This window comes from Neomonachus schauinslandi, chromosome 13 (assembly GCF_002201575.2).
Source record: "Neomonachus schauinslandi chromosome 13, ASM220157v2, whole genome shotgun sequence".
NCBI lineage: Eukaryota > Metazoa > Chordata > Mammalia > Carnivora > Phocidae > Neomonachus > Neomonachus schauinslandi.
In genome coordinates, this window is record NC_058415.1 from 31,129,473 (window position 1) to 31,150,371 (window position 20,899).

At 37.0% G+C, this 20,899-nt stretch overlaps 1 protein-coding gene across 1 annotated transcript in view; it reads right to left on the reverse strand.

Annotated features, from left to right (window-relative positions):
• Positions 1-8,941: 8,941 nt before the first annotated feature.
• KIAA2026 (KIAA2026 ortholog) overlaps positions 8,942-20,899 on the reverse strand; it is a 158,223-nt gene continuing 146,265 nt past the window's right edge. Inside the window, exons 7-8 of the mRNA XM_021682404.1 lie at positions 14,172-14,359; positions 8,942-13,116 (exon numbers count right to left, since the gene is read on the reverse strand). Coding sequence (XP_021538079.1) covers positions 9,491-13,116; positions 14,172-14,359 — 3,814 coding nt within the window. The 3' untranslated portion in view covers positions 8,942-9,490. The remainder of the gene's footprint in view (positions 13,117-14,171; positions 14,360-20,899) is intronic.

Sequence of the window (20,899 nt, forward strand, 5' to 3'; positions counted from 1 at the left end):
AATTAATGACAAAATGCTTTTGTTAAACCAGAAGGTTGTGTAAGGTAGTTTGGTTGATGTCTTGCCTAAAATGTTCCAATGGCAATTTAGCTTCTTTGGGCTGCCAAAGCCCTCTCAAAAAAACATATAGAAGTAATCATAAAGGATCAAAGATTCTAGAATGGTGTGGAATGGTGGAATGGCGCATTACAACATTAAAATTTTTTTGTTGACAATTACATATCACCTATACTATTATTTATCTAATATTTATTCTTTCAGTCAACTCATTTAAAATTTTTTTTGGCTTAAATTATCACCACCCTAAATGGAAAATCAGGATCATCTTCCATAAGTAGAAGATAACCATAAAAAAGAAGATAATAAAAGTATTTTTATTCAGACCTAGAAGGATACTGATGATCACGGAAGGCTGAGACCTGCTTTTTTTATTTAAGAGGGAAATTAGCAAGAAACAAAGAGCTTTCTTGCAAGAGAAAGAAATTACTTTCTTGCTATGTGACTCAGTGTTATTTAATGCTGAGTCAGTAAACCACCTAAAATCATCTTGTTTCATCAGAAACACCAGTGTAGCATAACTGCTTCATTTTCTACCCAAGACAAGATTGCACTGAAGAGGAAAAACACTGAATAAACAGACTTATACACATTGAAAAAAGTCACTGAAATACTGAAATACCTCCCTACGGTTCCTTATTCTGTCCAGTCTTATCACTTAAAACAAGCCCTCTCCCTTTTCAACTAATAAATGAATTCTAAAGTAAACTTCAACAGAATTTGGCCAGCTCCTTTCCTCATCACAAGTCCTAGTCTAAGCCTCAATCCTCCACATCTATAGAACGTATGGCTTGGGTCGCCTGAGTGGCTGCAGTCAGCATTTTCTCCTTGACCAAATGTACTGGACAAATAATATCACTTATACACTCTCTTTTTGTGCAGTAAGCAGAGCAAAGTTAGAGAGTTTTGTTTTATAGAGCCTGGCCTTCCCTCCTCCTCCTGCTCTGCACTAGCCTTCGGATAGTGTTGTCTGATGCTTGAGACAAGGCCCAAGTCTCTATGTGTTTCCACAGGAAATTCTGTACTGCCTCCTTGATTTTTTTTTTTTTTTTTTTTACAGTTAACTGAGCAGACATACTTTAAGGAGAAAAAGAAAAAAGAAGATCCATCCCCAAGATATTCTGCCTGGGGTTAAAGTAGGTGAAGAGACTAGACTGATTACACAAACCAGTGAAGCCCTCAAGTCACCTCCAGTGAAGACCAGTCCTCTGAAATCATAAACACTGAATTTTGTAGCACTTATAAATATCTGGACTGGTCCACCCATCACTTGAGAAAAAAAACCAGAAGTGAGTCCCCTAAACTTTCATTTTCATGGCTTGACTTTAAAGACAGACACAGTCACTTGAAGATGCAGCAAAATCCCCTCAATCTCAAGTGACTGACGCCAAAACATCTTAAGAGCATCTCAGAAGAACATCCCTCAGAACATCCCTCATGATTGGTTTGGATAAAAACACTCAATTTTAAGAAAGCCTAAAACTGTTATTCTAAGAAGCTGTGCAATGGAAGAAAAGTGTGGGGAATGAAGGAACAGAAAACAATGCTTGACAATTTGAAAACACAAATGAAAGAGGCTTTAAATTATAAAAAGAGCCTGTTAAAATCTCTAAAACCACACTGAAGAGAAGTTTGCTTGCTCTCTTTAGAGACGATTATGTGGATGATGGCAACTTGGAATTAGACAAAGAGAAAATCAGAAAACTGAGAATCCCTGGACTGCCAATTAGAAGTCAATTTGAAGAAATACACTGATGCTGTTAATTTTTTCTTAATAAGGCTTGAAGGAGAAAAACAAGGACAACTTAAAAAGTGAAGGAAAATAAATGAATCAATCACTTTTAATTCAAATGAGGGGTCTCCAAAATGAACAAAAATCTTTGCAGTCTAAAAATACTGCTTGAAATTCAAATTAAAAAACTTCAGTTACAACTTCAAATAATGCTGAACTGCAAGAACATGTAACGCATATCTGCAGAAAATCCATCAAGGAGAGAATTTACTGCTTGGAAATCTGGAAGAAACTTCCCGAAGTGTATGAAGCCATATACAACAGGTGACTCCTACAGGGAGATGGTCTTGAGAAAGAGAAAGAAATACTTCCTTTTATCAAAGCTGGATTGTCTCCCATGAGAAAAGAGCAGCTTGGCTGAGAGAAAGCTTGCCAGAAAAATAATCACAACAAACAAAATTTGGCTCAAGAAGTGTAAATTCCAGCTCTTCCCAAGTGGCCTCCACTGTTCCAAATGAACTCCTGGGCAGCGGCTAGAGAGTATCAGGAGATCATCCATCAGGTGTCTGGGTCACCACAGGTTTGATTCAGGTTTATAGGACATCCACAGCAGGACATCTGTCTTTTCTCTTTAAAAGTAATTTAGAACAATTTCTTTCTAGTTTTAAACTGTCTTTACTTGATGTTATATATGCTCAAATAGAAGTTTTTCTAGAATAATTCCTAAGATAGTTTTGCCAATCTAGATGGTTTTAATAAAATTCTTCTGGAGATTAGATCATTTCATTTGATCCTCTAGAATTAGATCCAAATAAGTATTGTATTTAGATTGAACTAAATGGTCTACTCTTAAGCCATAATTGAATTTTTACATGATCACGGAAAAACATTTAATCAATAAACACCATTTATATATGCTGTGAACTAACGTTGGAAGAAATCTATAAAAATAACAATATTTATCTCAATGAATTTTGGTTTAAAAAACAATATAAAACAAGAAACCCACCGAAAACAAAACCCCAAACCAAACCAAACGCCACCCTCCAATTAAACCTATTAGTCTTTTTATTAGTTTAGCACTAGATTCATAGATTAATTTAGGGCAGATAATACTTTGTTGATGATATTCTTCGCTGCTAAAACGTTTTTTTGTTTTATGCAAAGTCTTTCCCTTAAACAGTAACAACAAACAAATCCTTCCTCTATACTTCTCAATCTAAATACAGGTTTCTTCCACTATCTGAAAGTAGAGTGTTCTTAGGAAAACTTGTAAGCCGACACGGTGTAAAGTGGAGATAATTACCATTAATTTATATGGAAAAGTTTTTTAGTAGTCCCAGACCCCAAAAATAACCTCTTAGGCTATTGTGATACCTTAGGACACATCTTGCTAACAGATACAAAGCAAATTGAGATAAAGCACAGATGCTCACAGACACAGGTCAAAGCTATGGCAACTTGATGCTGAGAACTGAACACAGTTCCCAGGGAAGGAGCTTGGTGGTGCCTCACTGCTTGGGGAGGCTGCTGCCTCTATAAAGGCTCACTGCAAAACAAACACTGACCGCTATTTTTGCTTCTCTCCATTTTTTGTAAAAGCCAAAAAACCTCTTTAGATTTCTTTTGGTTAGCAAAAACAGGTGCTAATGGAGATATTTTGTAAAAGTGAACTAGCATAATGCAAACTTTTGAAAATTGGGTTAAACCTATAGTTTTTATCTCTTTTTCTCACTTCTCTGTTGCTACCATCACTGCCAGGTAAGAGGTCTTCACACTTTTTTTTTTTTTTTAAGATTTTATTCATTTATTTGACAGAGAGAGAGCGAGAGAGGGAATACAAGCAGGGGAAGTGGGAGAGGGAGAAGCAGGCTTCCCGGGGAGCAGGGAGCCTGATGCGGGGCTTGATCCCAGGACCCTGGGATCATGACCTGAGCCGAAGGCAGACGCTTAACGACTGAGCCACCCAGGCACCCCTTCACACTACCTTCTTGACCCACCTAGTAACTTCCTAATTGGCTTGTCTCTAGTCAAGTAAATGATAGCAGCTACTATTTATTAAACATTTACTTTGTGGCAGGCTTTGTGTATTACATAAATTACATAAATTATCACATCTAATCTTCATAGCAATACTGCAAGGTAATTTAATTGATCTCTATCTTATGTTAATACCTTTGCTTTGAAAGCTTCTGTAGCATCCCAATTACTTTCAGAGTATTTTTCAGTCCTTTACCACCCTACTCACCTATTTTTTAGTTATTCCCCTTTGGCCCTCTTAACCAATAATACTCCATTCAATTGCTCAGTTCCCTAAATGCTCCTTGTGCTTTTCTTTAAAATTGAGGTATAATTGACATGTAATATTGTATTAGATTTACCCCAAATTTTCCAAAGTTTGCATTATGCTAGTTCACTTTTACAAAAGATCTCCATTAGTACCTGTTTTTGCTAACCGGAAGAAATCTAAAGAGGTTTTCGCTTTTACAATAAATGGAGAAAAGGGGCTCCTGGGTGGTTCAGTCGGTTAAGCATCTGCCTTCAGCTCAGGTCATGATCCCAGGACATGATCCCAGGGTCCTGGGATCAAGCTCTGCGTCAGGCTCTCTGCTCAGCAGGGAGACTGCTTCTCCCTCTGCCTGCTGTTCCACCTGCTTTGTGCTCTGTCAAATAAACAAAATCTTTAAAAAAAAAATGGAGAAAAGCAAAAATAGCGTTCAGCGTTTGTTTTGCAGTGAGCCTTTACAGAGGCAGCAGCCTCCCCAATGTTTACATGATTTATATATATGTTGTAGAACTATCACCACATTAAGTCTAGTTAACATCTGTCCCCACACAGTTACAATTTTTTTTTTTTTTTAAGATTTTATTTGTCAGAGAGAGAGAGAGAGAGCACAAGCAGGGGGAGCAAGCAGGCAGAGGGAGAAGCAGGCTCCCTGCTGAGCAAGGAGCCTGATCAGGGCTTGATCCCAGGACCCTGAGATCATGACCTGAGCCGAAGGCAGACACTTAACTGACTCAGCCACTTAACCGTCCCTACAATTTTCTTCTTATGATGAGAACTTTTAAGATCTACTCTTAGCAACTTTCGAACATGCAATACAGTATACAGTATACAGTATACAACTTCCTTGTGCTTTTCTAAGACTGAGTCCTTGCAAGCCCAATTCTAAATATACTTTTAGTCCCAGCACAATGCCACCTTTTATATGAAACCTCTATCACCTCACTGCTAAATTCCTAAGAGTTCTTTATTCCTCTGACCTTTACTTTTAAATTATTGTTATATTCTTTTATTGTGTTTTGTGTTGAGGACAGGGATGGGACCTTATTCATCTATGTTGTTCCTACATCTTCTCTATTACATGGTTCTCAACAGATGTGTAGAATGAATTTATGAATGAATTTGAAACTTATATTGACAATGTTTTCCATTTACATTGATAATTAAGAATGATATTGAGGAAGAAAAATATTGAGGATTACAAACATAAAAACATACATTTGATTCTTTAGTACTTTTTCATATATTACTCAACTACAAAATTTTCTTACACTCAGACTTTGTTCCCAAGTTAAACTATAAGAACCTGAACTATGCCATGCCCTTCAGCTTTGTCAATAAATTTGCGTTAACAAGCCCAGCACCATGGCACGCATAATAAATGCTTGTTGAATAAATTAGTAAAAATACCTGGGACAGATGACAGCACTATAGCAACAATGAGGCTTCAGGCCCAGGTGACAGCAAAACAACTTTGGGAATGACTTACAGTAAATTGTATAGTACAGTGTAATTTTGGATAACTCCATCAAATTTCTTAGATCATTTTCAGAATTTGCTACATTCTCAAGCTTTTAATATTAAAGATTTCTTAATTCACTAAGTCAATGTGATATACTGGGTCAAGTAAATGTTTTCATTTATCTTCGTGTACTGCTTTAGCCATCACTGCTTTAATTATAAAATTACTGATGTCAATTAATTATTAAATGCACCAAAAAAATTGGAGGCTTGAAATGGAAACAGGGATCTAAAGAGACACTTAGTATTTTATATATAATTTTTTTTTACTACTACAAAGGAGAATTGATTTTTTTTTTTCAGGAAAAACCATATAGGAAATGAGAGGAAAGAGCTAACATATCAGAAAGAGATGTTACTTTAGCATGTTTTAACTTAGCATTTAAAATGAGTTGACATCCAAATGTCCTAATTCTATATTATGTGTAGAAACATACTATGCCAGGACCATGAAGCTGTTCAGGTAGCACTGTAGTGACTTTTCTTCCTCTGCATGAATGCCTTTATAAACAACTGTTAAAGAATACTTAATGATAACACTGAATACAAAGAACTGAGGAATTTGACTTTGTACTCTTTGGCCAAGGGCCCAGAAATCCACATGACCTACCAAGCTGAAAGCAAAGGAAAAAGAATTTGGTTTTTGATTATATAAATCCATTAATTTAGTCAAATTTCTAGTAAAGAATGGAGTATTACTTTTAAAAAGTAAACCAGACCTTAAATCATGTAAGAAGCTATCAAGATTTCTCACTGATTTATTCAACAACTATATATTTAATGTCTATTGGGTGCCAGTTGCTGAGGGGACAATGAAGACAATTGACAAGATCTCTCTAAAAAGGAAGACAGGCATTAAATAATTGCATACAAATAATCTTGTTACAGTAATACAGTACTATGCCCTTCTTGATCTACGTCCTCAATCTATGAGTGACCGCGGTATCTCGATGCTGTGTGTGGTAAGGAGAGGGAGTTATGTCATATGTAATGAGATCTGTAATGAAACATTAAGTCAAAGAGAACATATAGGAAGACCTTGATTTGTATGGAACTTTTTAGAAACTGAAAGAAAACTAGAGTGCAACAGGCAAGGGAAGATTAAGTTGAAAAGAAGCTGGTGAGGTAAGCAGGAATAGACTGAAGAGCCTTTTAAGCCCTAAGGGGACTGGGGGTGGGGGCCGGGGCTTCATTCTAAAAGGTTCACCAGAACACAGAGTTTCAAAGGTCATATTAGGATTTTGGATTTAGGAGTTAGAAAAAAATTAGTGGTTAATAATTAGTTTAGGTCCTTCACTGGGATTAAAGTTGAGCCATAAGTAATTCAGTAAATTAGTTTCTGGAAATGGCTCAGAGAATTCTTTTCAGGCAAAAGATGAATAGTTTCAGGTTGTTTTGCTTTAGAAGTTGAGTATGTAAATACATTCATTTATTGAGCACCACCTATGCACAATGCAATGAATTTCCAAACATCACCCACATCCCCTTGAAATTCAAGGTCTATCTAAATGGACAGGGAAAGAGGGAGGGTGACTACATAGTAGAGCATATAGATTGGCAAAGATACTGTTTTAGAACATTAACTATAGGTTTTTGAGAGCCTTGAGCAACTTTCCAGGAACACCCTCACTACCCTCTCCACTTTGATAACTAATAAATTTCAACGTGTTTCAAAGGAAGTCTTTAGGTCTATTCTTTCCGAACATCTTCTTTTTTCTTTTAAAGATTTTATTTATTCATTTGACAGAGAGACACAGCGAGAGAGGGAACACAGTCAGGGGGAGTGGGAGAGGGAGAAGCAGGTTTCCCCGCAGAGCAGGGAGCCCGATGCGGGGCTCGATCCCAGGACCCTGGGATCATGACCTGAGCAGAAGGCAGATGCTTAACAACTGAGCCATGCAGGAACCCCCTTCCCGAACATTTTCAAACCCAGACTCCATGTGATGAGGTTTAACAACATCATTATAAATGTAATGTGGATGAATATACAATCAGCATCCCAAATAAGATAATGGATATAAAGATTCAATAAATATAAAATCTATCTTCTTGCTTTGTGTTTTGTTTTTTTATTTTTTTATTTTATTTTATTTTATTTTAAAGATTTTATTTATTTATCAGAGAGAGAGAGACAGAGGCAGGCAGAGGGAGAAGCGGAGCCTGATGTGGGACTCGATCCCAGGACCCGGGGATCATGACCTGAGCTGAAGGCAGACGCTTAACCGACTGAGCCACCCAGGCGTCCCGTGTTTTGTTTTTTTAAATATTTATTTATAACTAAGCAATTACACATTGTGTGTATGTATTCCCCATGTTGTGCCTTACTTTGTTTTAATTCTAATTCCATTATAGTTAACATACAGTGTTCTATTAGTTTCAGGTGCACACTATAGTGATTTTAGCAATTTTGTACACTACTCAATGTTCATCGTGATGATAAAATCTATCTTTTATTTAAAATGAGGCATGGTCTGAAATACCACAAAGTCAAACCCTGAGAATAAGCTGACCCATAAAAACTGTTTGCTTTACAACGGAATATAAGTAACTTCTCTGTAATTGGGGGAAAACAACAACAATAACAACAAAAGTAAAAAATACTTATAAATAATTGAAGGTGTCCATATTCATTTGTTATTCTAAATTAAAAAAGGAAAATCATGTTTTATCATTTTGGAAAATCAGTCAACTATGAATAAACACCTCAGTATAAAAATAGATAGAGGGAAACTTAGATAAAGGGTACATAGGACCTCTTCACACTACAATCACAACTTCTTGTGACTCTAAGATTATTTAAAAATTAAAAGTTAATAAAACATATCTGGGGTGCATTAACACAGACCAAATACATTGGCCTGAAAGAAGATTACTTACTTTGGTCAATGGAGAATTTGGTGGTGAAATAAGAGAAAAAACTTAAAACAATGAAATCTAGAGTAAAATTTTATAACAGAAGTAATGTACAATCATGGAAAAAGGATTTAAAGCATCAGGTCTACCATTACCAGCTCAGGTCTACCACCCACTAGGTGGGTGACCTTGGATAACATCACTTAACCTTTCAAGAGTACTGTGAAAATTAAATATGTCAAGTAAAGTTTGTAAACTGTAAAACCTGTACAAGTGCTAGCCATTAATTCAAATTTTCCAGCCTTAATTCCTTTTTGTAAAGGGCTGTCTTCATTTTATACAATGTATTCTTTCAAAGGAATGAGAACGCACTTTAAAAATGGTATTCAAACAAAGAAATACAGCAACTCAATTTATTACATGCAGATTCCTCTGCATTGTTGCTAACAGTTCACTGGTCCAAAATTACTAAAATACTTAAAAAACTATACATTATGTAAACAAAACATAAATAGGACAGCATAGTTCTTTGTACATATAGTTTAGTACAGGTTGTTAGGGATTTAGGAATATGTACAATTTTACATCATGGACTGCATTTTCACAATGCATAAATATATATATATATTTATATTTTTACAGAAACAAAAACAAGATTTCACTAATGACACAGAATACCATATTGTAGATACACGCTGCAATAGTCCAAATTCAAGAAGAAACATGTCAATGCAAGTGTGTAAAAGGTTAGCTTACTCCAAACTAGTGAAACTTGACTTTGTTCAATTTATGCAATATAGACAGGTAAATCCTAAATGTCTATTTTAAACATCCTTTGAAAACATACTCATATCAATGAGTGAAATGGAATAGATCTTTTCCTCCCCAAGAAAACAAAGCCTTGTTTCAAGCTAATGAAAAGATATATTAAAACATACACATAACTATGTATAGTGTGTTTTCAACAGTATAATAAAGTTAAAATTTTTATGGGAGTCAAAACAATGCCCCATTATTTAAAAACTGGCTCATTTAGTCTAAATTCAAGATGCAGCTGTATCGGGCTTCTCTAAGTCAGATGAGTGAAAAGCAGGGAAGACAGAGGCAGGATTTCGACTGGCAGATACGACAATTTGAGAGAGAGATGGAGAGAGAGAAGAAACCTTAGATGCTGGAGTATTTATGGTATTCAAAATGGCTCCTTCTGGGCTAACCAACAGTTTTTTGACTGATGTGTCTAACTGAAATACTGAGGTGCTACTTGGCAATGGAGGATTAGTAGAGCAAATGGCAGAAACCAAAGATGTCTTAGCCAAAAGAGTAGCAGGAGGAGACTTGATTACTGAAGTCAATGATACTGTTGGTGTGGGAGGTGGGACAGAAATTTTAGCAGTTGCATTTATGATTTGTGGTGTTGTATGTACTGTGGGTAGAGGACTGGCATTCCCAAGAGAGTTTACAATTTTTGTAGAGCTTCTTAGAGAATGTTTCACAGGCTGCCCACTTAAAGAATTATTTGATGCTAGTGTAATCTTCTGGGCAGGGTTATCTACTGACATAGGCAGAAGGCCTTGGCCACTGTTAAGAACTAAGGGAGGTCCATATTTTGGATTACTAGATATAAGAAGAACATGGCTGCCAGGTCCAAGACCTTGTGGTGGAACAATAAACCGGGTTCCATTAATCATGATCTGAGTGCCAGGTGCCAAAGGTGTACTGGTGTTGATGACTATTTTTTGCTGAATACAAGGTTCACTCAACTGACCCCCTATCACACTATTTACATTTGATGGTGCTGTAGCAGTGTGAATGGAAGAACCACCTGGAGCACAACTGTGACTGGGGGTTGATTTTACTAAAGCAGGGGACATCTGCTGGTTTGGGAGAGAAGCAAAACTGGAAATATTAATTACTTTACCTGGACTTGGTGAAAGGGGTGGCAATTCAGTCTGAGGTTTACTTGTGTTTATATTCGTTGGCACTGTAGTTGAAATCCCTGGTGACTGAAACTGGACAGAAGTCCAAGACTGTCTTTTAGAAAGAGATATAGAACGTGTGGCTCCTGATACTGTTGCCACTTGTGGAACCGTGTTGAGTACTTTAGGGGATATAGTCACAGGTGTAGGCAAAGCAACAGTAACAGGGATTTGCAAAGCTGATGTTAAACATTTAGGAGACACTGTTGGTTGTGTAGTTGAAATCAGAACAGATGATGCAAGATGTCCTGTTTTCACAGTTGATATAGCCACAGTGTTTCCGAGATTTGACGTGCAAAGTCTATTTGACAAAATAGGCATAATTCTTGAAGAGGTATCATTTCCACTGACTAAAACAGGAGGTCGTGTCCCAACTGAAGCAGAGGTTGAGGTCACTGAAAGAGAACCCAAAGACACATTTGCTCCTGTTACTGAAAACGTGTTTACTGCTCTTGTTGCAGAAACCACTGATTCATTAACAGGAGTAGTATTTTGACTCACAAAATTTGAGCTTACTGGAATTGAATTACCACTTGTTGACAAAGGCAAGACACAGCCCTTGGTACTTTTTTCTTCTCTTTTTGGGGTTACATTTTGCAATATGTTAATTGATGGTATAGCTGGCACACTTCCTGAACTATTTACAATTGCTTGACCTATGTTTAGTCCAATTTTCACATCTTTTATCTGAGACACAGTTGGTGATGAATTTATTTTTATTGGTGCTCCCACTGTAGATGGAATTAGTACTATCTGGGATGGTTCTGGAGTCTTAACATATGTTTTATTCAAGTGGGGAGGAAGAGTTTGTTTTAATGGTTCTGCCACAATAGTTGGAGTTGAAGTGCCACTAGGAATTGGAGCATTAATAAAAACTAATTTCTGGGCAGAAACACCTGTAGATGTTGGTGCAGGTGTCACATTAATTGCAGTTCCACTGCCAGAAGAAAGAACTGATGGAGCTGAAACAAGCATAAGTTTGTGAACTGCAGTCCCACTGATCACATCTCCACTTGCTGCTGTTGCTTCTGATCTTGTAACAGGGAAACTTTTTGTGAAGTAATCTACTTGCTGCTGTTTATTTGGAGTATGAATAACATTTGCACTGGTTTGTCTAAAATTTCCTGTTGATATGCTAATTACACTTACTGAATTATTTGCTGTTGATGGTAGCAGAGTGCCAGAAGAAACAGAGGACTTCAAGGGAGAAGAAGGCATGTGTGAAGCTTTATCTATCATGTGGCCCAAATTACCACTGCAGGAAGGTTGGCCTAATGTAAGCTTGAGGTTCTTTCCCACTGATGGATTAAAGCCAGATGGAATGGAAACAGAAGATGGTGTTTGGCTAAAAGGTGGGAGACTAGAAGTAGTAGTCATTCCAACTGCTGGTGATAAAACAGAGGATGATGAAGTTGTTGATCTGGGCACCAGAAATGCCTGAAGATGAGGAGCAAAAGTGAGAACTGAACTTGCACATAAGCTATTGGGTGAATTTTGATCTGGACTGGTCTGTACTTTTACAACTCCAGTGTTCCCACCTCGTGTCCTAACAAGAATTGACTGTGAATCTCTTATACACACAGTTTTCAGTTCTTGCTTTGCTTCAGAAGAATCAGCAGTTTGTTGTGCAAAACAGTTGAGGGAACTACCAGGATCTGTAGACCCACTTATTGTTGCTGATGACAGAGGCTGAACTGTTGAGGAAATGGTGGATGAAGCAATGGGCTGGGAGAATATAGCTGCTGAAACTGCATTCTTGACTTTCCCTGACTCACTCTGGCTAGTCTTAACTGGAGGTGGTAATAAGTTACTTATGGAGGTTACAGGTGACAAAGGCTGTGGCCTACCACTACTCACATTTGACAAAGATGTAACTGTCCTATTAGGTAGTTGGTTAGAAACAGTTCCTGCTGAGCTGACAAGAACTGATGCTAAAGAAGAGTTTACATTTGCTGTCTGTGGGAAAGATGAACAATGCTGTCCTGTACCTTTCTGTTGAAGTGGCAGTATTTCTTTTGCAACTGCTTTCCCTTCCTTGTGCTGAATCACAAAATTCTTGGGCAGAATGAGAACCTGCTGCATGATTTTTTCTCCTGTTTTAGGATCTAGCACAGGTTGCATCTGAATCTTCACAGAGCTGTTTTGGAGATCTATGGGCAACCACTGGCCACAAGGCATTTTGTATACCATTTGTAAAGGACCTTTTGTACTGGTGTGGCAGGTCAATGCTGGCTTTATGGGGCTTGCTTCTAGAGGAGATATAACTGGTTTATCCACTGCAGGAGCACTTCTACCTGTGGAAGGGGGCAGTTGATTTGTTAAGGTCACTTTGTTCCCAATATTCTTTGCAAGCAAGGCCTGAATAGGTTTGGTCCCTTTCTGGAGAATAGATACTGGTGTCGAATCCATTGAGGCAAGTGACTCTGGAAACAGTGGCTCTGTATGCCTTACTTCATTCAAACAGTCAATCTGCATCTCACCTTCTACATGCTCAACTGTTGTCTCATTTGTGCTTAACTTTGCTTTCTTCCTTGGGGAAAGCTCTTTTGTGCTATCATCCAGATAATTAGTTTGTTTAGACGGTCGTTTAAGTGTTTTAGGCAGTATCTTCGGAACATCTTTAGAAGGCAATTCTTTTTTCAACAACTTGCTTCTGGCCATAGGAAAATCTATTTCTGACAGTTTCATATCATCTGAAAATTATAAAAGCAAGCATTTTGTTTAAATAAAACAGCAACTGAATAGCAATGATAAGACCAATTATAAAAAAGCAAGTCAATCTCTGAACTGGCAACTTATTAAGAAATCTACTTTAGGGTGATTCAAAATTGGAAATTAAGGTAAGGCGATCTTTGATATTTTGATAGCATAACCATTCCAAAGAACAACTATGTATTAATGAGAGAATTATTTTTGTTCAAACTCTACTAATTCTGCTGCCAATACAAATGCAAAGGAAAATTCACATCTCTTATAGATACTCAAACCAGCAATTAAAGCCCGGAATTCTAATCTAGTTTCAGACTCTAAAGGATAAAAAATGTTCAGCTTTTCCTGGTGTTTAATTATTCATTCCTACAGTAAAAAATTTATGTTCATATCTGGTCAAACTGGGTTGATGAGAGGCTACTCTTTTTCAATGCACTAAAGACATGAAAAACAACAAGTTAATACTTTCTAACCACACATTTTTCACACTAACCTCTTATATAATGAAAGGAAGTTATTTAACTAGAACAGAAAAAAAATAACTAGACTTACAGAATAACATAATCTGATAAATTGAAATGAACTACAGATAATCTAATCCAGCCTCCTTATTAGAATGATATGTCCACTCTGAGGTCTCATTTGGCCATCAATCTTGGTCATTTCTCATAAAAAAAATCTTCACAGTATTAGGGACTTGTCAAGTTCCATTTAAAACAAATATCAAAAACAGTGCTTCAAAATAGTAATAATAAAAAGAAGAGGATGAACCTAATTTAGAGGGATTATAGATCAAAGATGTGTGGTCTATAATGTGCAAAGACATGCCTACAGTTCAGAGGCAGGCACTGGCTCCAGAAACTCCTAGAAATACGATAATGACTCCAAGGAATCTTTTATAAGGACACAGGACACTTCAAAATATACCAAATTTTCCTAATCAATACACGTCATTAACCAGATTATCTTTTACCTCAACAAAAGATGCTAAAACTTTTCTTTATGGTTTTAGTTGTTGATTTAAAGTTTTCATAACTACCTGAATCAAAGTGATCTTTCTCCAGGATATCTAGAAGTTCTGTGGAGTCTACAGACTTACTAATTTCTACTTTAGGAGATTCTTTTCCAGGATCTCCTTCACCTTCTTCAGTAGTCCACAGTTCTCTAGTAAATTTATCATGATCAGGCTGTCTTCTGAAATCATCATAGTCTTTCTTTAGGCGGCTCCTGAAATAAAATGCCCGACATAACAAACAATACATACGTATTAAACTCTTGGAAGCTTAACTAACTTTTATTAAACAATATCTTGAAATACTTTCAATTAAGTCACTAAAGGCTACATTATCAACAATAGCCAAACTATGGAAAGAGCGCAAATGTCCACTAACTGATGAATGGATAAAGAAGATGTGGTATATATACAGAACGGAATATTACTCAGCCATCAAAAAGAATGAAATCTTGCCATTTGCAACAACGTGGATGGAGCTAGAGTGTATTATGCTAAGTGAGATAAGTCAGTCAGAGAAAGACAAATACCATATGACTTCACTCATATGTGGAATTTAAGAAACGAAACAGATAAACATATGGGGGGGGGGAAGAAGAGAGCAAGAGAGGAGAACAAACCATAAGAAACTCTTAATGATAAAGAACAAACTGAGGTTGATGTCAGAAGGTGGGTGGAGGATGGGCTAGATGGGTGATGGGTGTTAAGGAGGGCATTTGTTATGATGAACACTGGGTGTTGTAAGTGATGAACCACTGAATTCTACTCCTGAAACCAATATTGCACTGTATGTTAACTAACTAGGATTTAAATAAAATTTCAAAGAAAAAAAGTCACTAAAAGCTGTATTTTAGGGGCGCCTGGGTGGCTCAGTGTGTTAAACGTCTGCCTTTGGCTCAGGTCATGATCCCAGATTCCTGGGATCGAGCCCTGCATCAGGTTTCCTGCTCAGCGGGGAGCCTGCTTCTCCCTCTCCCTCTGCTGCTCCCCCTACTTGTTCTCCCTCTCTCTCTGTAAAATATATAAATAAAATCTAAAAAAAAAAAAAAGCTATGTTTTAATGTCAAGTGTGTCTAAGATGCTTTGCTCAGTCTTGCCAACATTTATCTTTAAAGAGAAAACCGAGGGGGTGGGTAAGCATAAGAAACTGAAAAAGATTATATATACAATTTCAGAATAGAGTGTTCGAACACATCACCAATTTGTCTTTCTAAAGGCTGCTGATAGACCTATTAAATGAGAGAAAGGTAACTTTTTTCTAGCTGCACAAACAGAAATAGAGTTGAAATAGTTTTATAATTACCGATTACAATATAGTGAAAAAGGCCATTTTAAAAAGTTAATCAAATTCTAAACACTCCACCAAAAAACTACTAGAACTAATAAATGAATTCAGTAAAGTTGCAGGATACAAAATTAGTACCCAGAAATTGGTAGTATTTCCATACACTAATAACAAAGTAGCAGGAAGAGAAATTAAGAAAACAATCCCATTTACAATTGCACCAAAGAGAATAAAATGCCCAGGAATAAACTTAAAGAGGTGAAAGACCTGTACTCTGAAAACCTATTATAGAACACCGATGAAAGAAATTAAAGATGACACAAATGGAAAGATATTCCATGCCCATCGACTGGAAGAATTAATACTCTTAAATGTTCATACTGCCCAAAGCAATCTACAGATTCAATGCAATCACTATCAAAATACCAAAAGCATTTTTCACAAAACTAGAGGAAATAATACTAAAATTTGTATGGAACTACAAAAGACCCCAAATTGCTCAAGCAATTTTGAGGAACAAAAAGAAAGTTGTAGGTATCACAATTCCAGATTTCTAGATATACTATAAAGCTGAAGTAATCAAAATAGTACGTTACTTAAACAAAACTAGACACACAGATCAAGGGAACAGAATGAAGACCCCAGAAATAAACCCACACTTACATGGTCAATTAATTTATGACATAAAAGGCAAGGCTATTCAATGGGAAAAAGTCTCTTCAATAAATGGTGCTTGGAAAACTGAACAGCTACATGTAAAAGAATGAAACTGGACTGCTTTCTAACACCATACACCAAAATAAACCCCAAATAATTAAAGACCTAAATGTGAGACCTGAAACTACAAAAATCTTAGAACCAGGCAGTAATTTCTCTAACACTGGCATGGCAACATTATTTCTAGATTTGTCTCGTTTTCTAAAACAAGGGAAACAAAAGCAAAAATAAACTATTGGGACTATAAAAATATAAAAAGCTTCTGCACAGCAAAGGAAACCATCAACAAAATAAAAAGGCTGAATGGAAAAAGGTACTTGTAATGATATATCCAATAAAGGGCTACTAACCAAAATATATAAAGAACTTAACAACTCAACACCAAAAAGCAAACAATCTGATTAAAAAATGGGCAGAGGACCTGAATACACATATTTCCAAAGAAGACATACAGATGGCCAATAGACACATGAAAAGATGCTCAGCATCATCAGAGAAATACAAATCAAAACTACAATGAGATATCACCTTACACCTCTCAGAATGGCAAAAATCAAAAAGGAAGTAACACATGTTGGCGAGGATGTGGAGAAAAACGAATGCTTGTACACTGTTGGTGGGAATGTAAATTGGTAGAGCCACTGTGGAAAACAGTATGGAGGTTTCTCAAAAAAGTAAAAAACAGAAATACCATATGATCTGATAATTCCACTACTGGATATCTACCCAAAGAAAAAACACTAATTCTAAAGGATATATGCACCCCTGTGTTCACTGTTAGCATTATTTATAATAGCCAAGATTTGGAAGCAACCTAAGTGTCCATAGATAGACAAATGGATAAGGGAGATGTGGTATATGTGTGTGTGTATAGACACACACACACACACCCTCTCTCTCTCTCTCTCTCACACACAGAGGAATATTACGCAGCCTTGGGAAAGAATGAGATTGTGCCATTTGCAACAGTATGGATAGATCCAGAGGATATTGTGCTAAGTGCTATAAGTCAGTCAGAGAAAGAAAAATACCATATGATTTCACTCATGAAATCTAAAAAAAACCCAAGTGAATAAACATACAACAACAAAAAAGCAGAGCCTAACCTTATAAATACAGAGAACAAACTGATGGTTGTCAGAGGGGAAGGGGTGTGGGGGATGGACAAAATGCATGACGGAAGTTGGAGATACAGGCTTCCAGTTTGGGAATGAGTAAGTCACAAGAGTAAAAAGTATACCATAAGGAATACAGTCAATGATATTGCAATAGTGTTGTATGGTGACAGATGGCAGCTACACTTTGGGTGAGCATAGCATTATGTATAAACTTGTCCAATCACTATGTTGTACTCCTGAAACTACTATAGCATCATGTGCCACCTATACTCAAAAAAGTTGTTTTTTAAAAAGTTAACCAAGAAATTTTAGGAAACAGTACCTACTATTTTTGATTTATATAGAGAGTAGCAAATTAAAAAAAAAAATCTATCATTTAATCCTGAGAGTAATCATATCTAAACATTTTGATCTCACTAGAAATATTTTTTTAATTAAGTATAGAGAAAGTGGAAAAGTGATCTTTCAGAGACCCTTTTCACATAAAAACACAACGGCTATGTTTCCATAAAACTATGGAAAGATGGAAACATTTCCAAATGACAATATTTTAGAGATCCTTTTACTTTCAACTGAGTTTCTCTATCCTACCCCTAAACTTTACCTTAGTTTATTTTGTTTAAAAAAATCTGAAAATATATTTTTCAATTTATACTTACTACAAATTCCTATTTGTGCATACTACAGTTTAAGTCTCACCTCTGCCACCACTGAAGAGCTATGAGACTTTGGGGAAGCTCCTTAAACTTTCAGTTTACATCTTACAATGTGGATAATAATAGTAGTTACCTCCTAGTATGTGTGGCATATAGGATAACTGTAAAATTAATTTCCTTTTAGAAATATCTACATGGGGGTTGTATGAAGTTCCTTCCTTTTCAGCCCTCTTCTCGCTGTCAGCTATTTTTTCTTTTCAGGGAAAATAGAAGCAATCAGACAAGCCTGTTCATATGCTCACATCTCATCTGCCACTTAAGACCTTCATTTGTACCCATATTCTGTCTTCCTATCTAAGCTAATCCCTCTCTTTATGCATCCTCTCTCATTTATCCACAGATATTACTCTACCAAATGTCCCTTCCTTTTCCTGAGTCCATTTTAGCCTCTCTATTAGCTCATTCCTACCAGTATACAGAATGCTATTTCTCCACTAATGAAACCAACTTGACTCCAACTTGTCCTTCCAGCTACTGCCCTATTTCTCTGCTCGACTTTGTAACAAAACTCCCAATTCCTCTCCCCTAATTCTCTTGAATAGACTCTACACATTCCTTCTCAGTCTCTTCTGCTGAGTCCTACTCCTCTCCACCATCTCTAAGTCTTGGAATGCCCCAGGGTTCAGCCTCTCTTCTCTATGCTCACATTCAGGTGATTTCTACCAGTCTCATAGCTTAAATATAATCTAAGCCTGACAACTCCTAAATTTATGCCTCCAGTCTGGCTTACTCCCTTGAACTGGGACTCATATACTAAACTGCCCATTCAATAAATCCAACTGGATATCTAAATATCATATCAAACTTCACATGCTGAAGTCCAAACTCTTGAATCCCTTCCCTGCAAACCTGCTACTCCTTTAGTTTCCCTTTTTTAGACTAATGACAATTCCATAATTCCAGTTATTTAGAACAAAAATATTGGGCATCATCCTTTTGCCCTTCATTTTTTTTGACACTCTATATCCAATGTTTAAGAAAATTCTGCCAATCCTACTTTCAAGTCACATCCAGAATCCAACCATTCCTTGCCATCTGTGTTGCTATTGTTGGGCAACACCATCAAAAAGATGTTTACCGCCAACTGACCCATGAGCTGGACCTAGGCACTCAAAGGCTCCTCATTCCCTCCCCTTGGAATGTAGGTTCTGATTACCTTTCCTGCTTCCAGAGGCTGCTCCAAGAACACAGCCTTGAGATAGTGATGTGATGTTGAAAACACCTGTATAATATATGTGGCTGCATCCAGTTAAGGTTTCTCATATAAACTTTTTTTTTTTTTTTAGATTTTATTTATTTGACAGAGAGAGACACAGCGAGAGAGGGAACACAAGCAGGGGGAGTGGGAGAGGGAGAAGCAGGCTCCCTGCAGAGCAGGGAGCCTGATGCGGGACTTGATCCCAGGACCCTGGGATCATGACCTGAGCTGAAGGCAGTCACTTAACCAACTGAGCCACCCAGGCGCCCCTCTCATATAAACTTTTAAGATCTGGTGGGCAGGTGCAGAGATCCATCTGTCTTGCTGCCACCCAAGACAAGCCTCATTGAATTTAAGTTCAAACTGTCACCTACAAACCTGGAGTGGCCTGCTTCTTCCTTCGTCTCTCCTTGCCCTCTGAATACAAATGCCAGTTTCAGATTATACCAGGGAAACTCCTAAGAGGGTTGCAAATCAACAGCTAGCTACTACCCTGTTCCAAGCCACCATCATTTTTTTTTGCCTGATTATTGCTTTTTTTTTTAAATTTTTTATTCTTATGTTAATCCCCAAACATTACATCATTAGTTTTAGATGTAGTGTTCCATGATTCATTGTTTGTGCATAACACCCAGTGCTCCATGCAGAATGTGCCCTCCTCAATACCCACCACCAGGCTAACCCATCCTCCCACCCCCCTTCCCCTCTAGAACCCTCAGTTTGTTTTTCAGAGTCCATCGTCTCTCATGGTTCGTCTATCCCTCCGATTTCCCCCCCTTCAGATCTGTACCTCTGAAACAAATAATGAAATATATGTTAAGAAAAAAAAAAAAAGATGGATTATTGCTTTTTGTAACTGATTTCCCTGTTGTCCCACTACACTAATCTCAACACCACAGGCAATGTGAGTGCTTTAAAAGATAAGCCAGATCATGTCCCTTCTCTGCTTAAAATCCTTCAATGTTTATCTCATCTTAGAGTAAAAACAAAAGTCCTTAAAACATACATGACCTGGCTATGATTCCCTATACTTCTCTGATTCTTGACTCTTAGCACTTTCTCCTCACTCACTCAGCTCTGGTTACACTTGTCTCTTTGCATTTCCTCTAAGTGCCAAACATGATGCCAATCTTAGGGCTTCCACATCTTCTTTTCCTTCAGATATCTACATGGCTCTCTCCCTTCTTTGTTTCAGGTCTCTGCTTGAATATCAACTTATCAGGGGAGCTTCCCCTGACACCCTAGTAAGAGAGCAATCATCATCCCATCCAAACCAGGCATTTCCTATTCTCCTTACCCTACTTTATTTTTCTTCATAGCACTTATCACTAACTGACATTTTGAGTTCATCCGTTTCTTCCAAGAATGCAAGCCACAGATGAAGTCAGAAATCAGTAACAGAAGGAAAACTGGAAAATTCACAAATTTGTGGAAATTAAACAACACACTCTTAAACAACCAATAGATCAAAGAAGAAATTAAAAGAAAAATTAGAAAATACTTATAGATAAATGGATATGAAAACATGACCTACCAAAACAATAGGACCCAGTGAAAACACTGCTAAGAGAGAAATTTAGAGCTACAAATAAATGCTTACACTAAAAAACAAGAGAGATCTCAAATTAACAACCTAACTTTGTAACTTCAGGAATTAGAATAAGAATAACAAATTAGGGGGGGCGGAGCAAGATGGCGGAGGAGTAGGAGACCTGGATTTC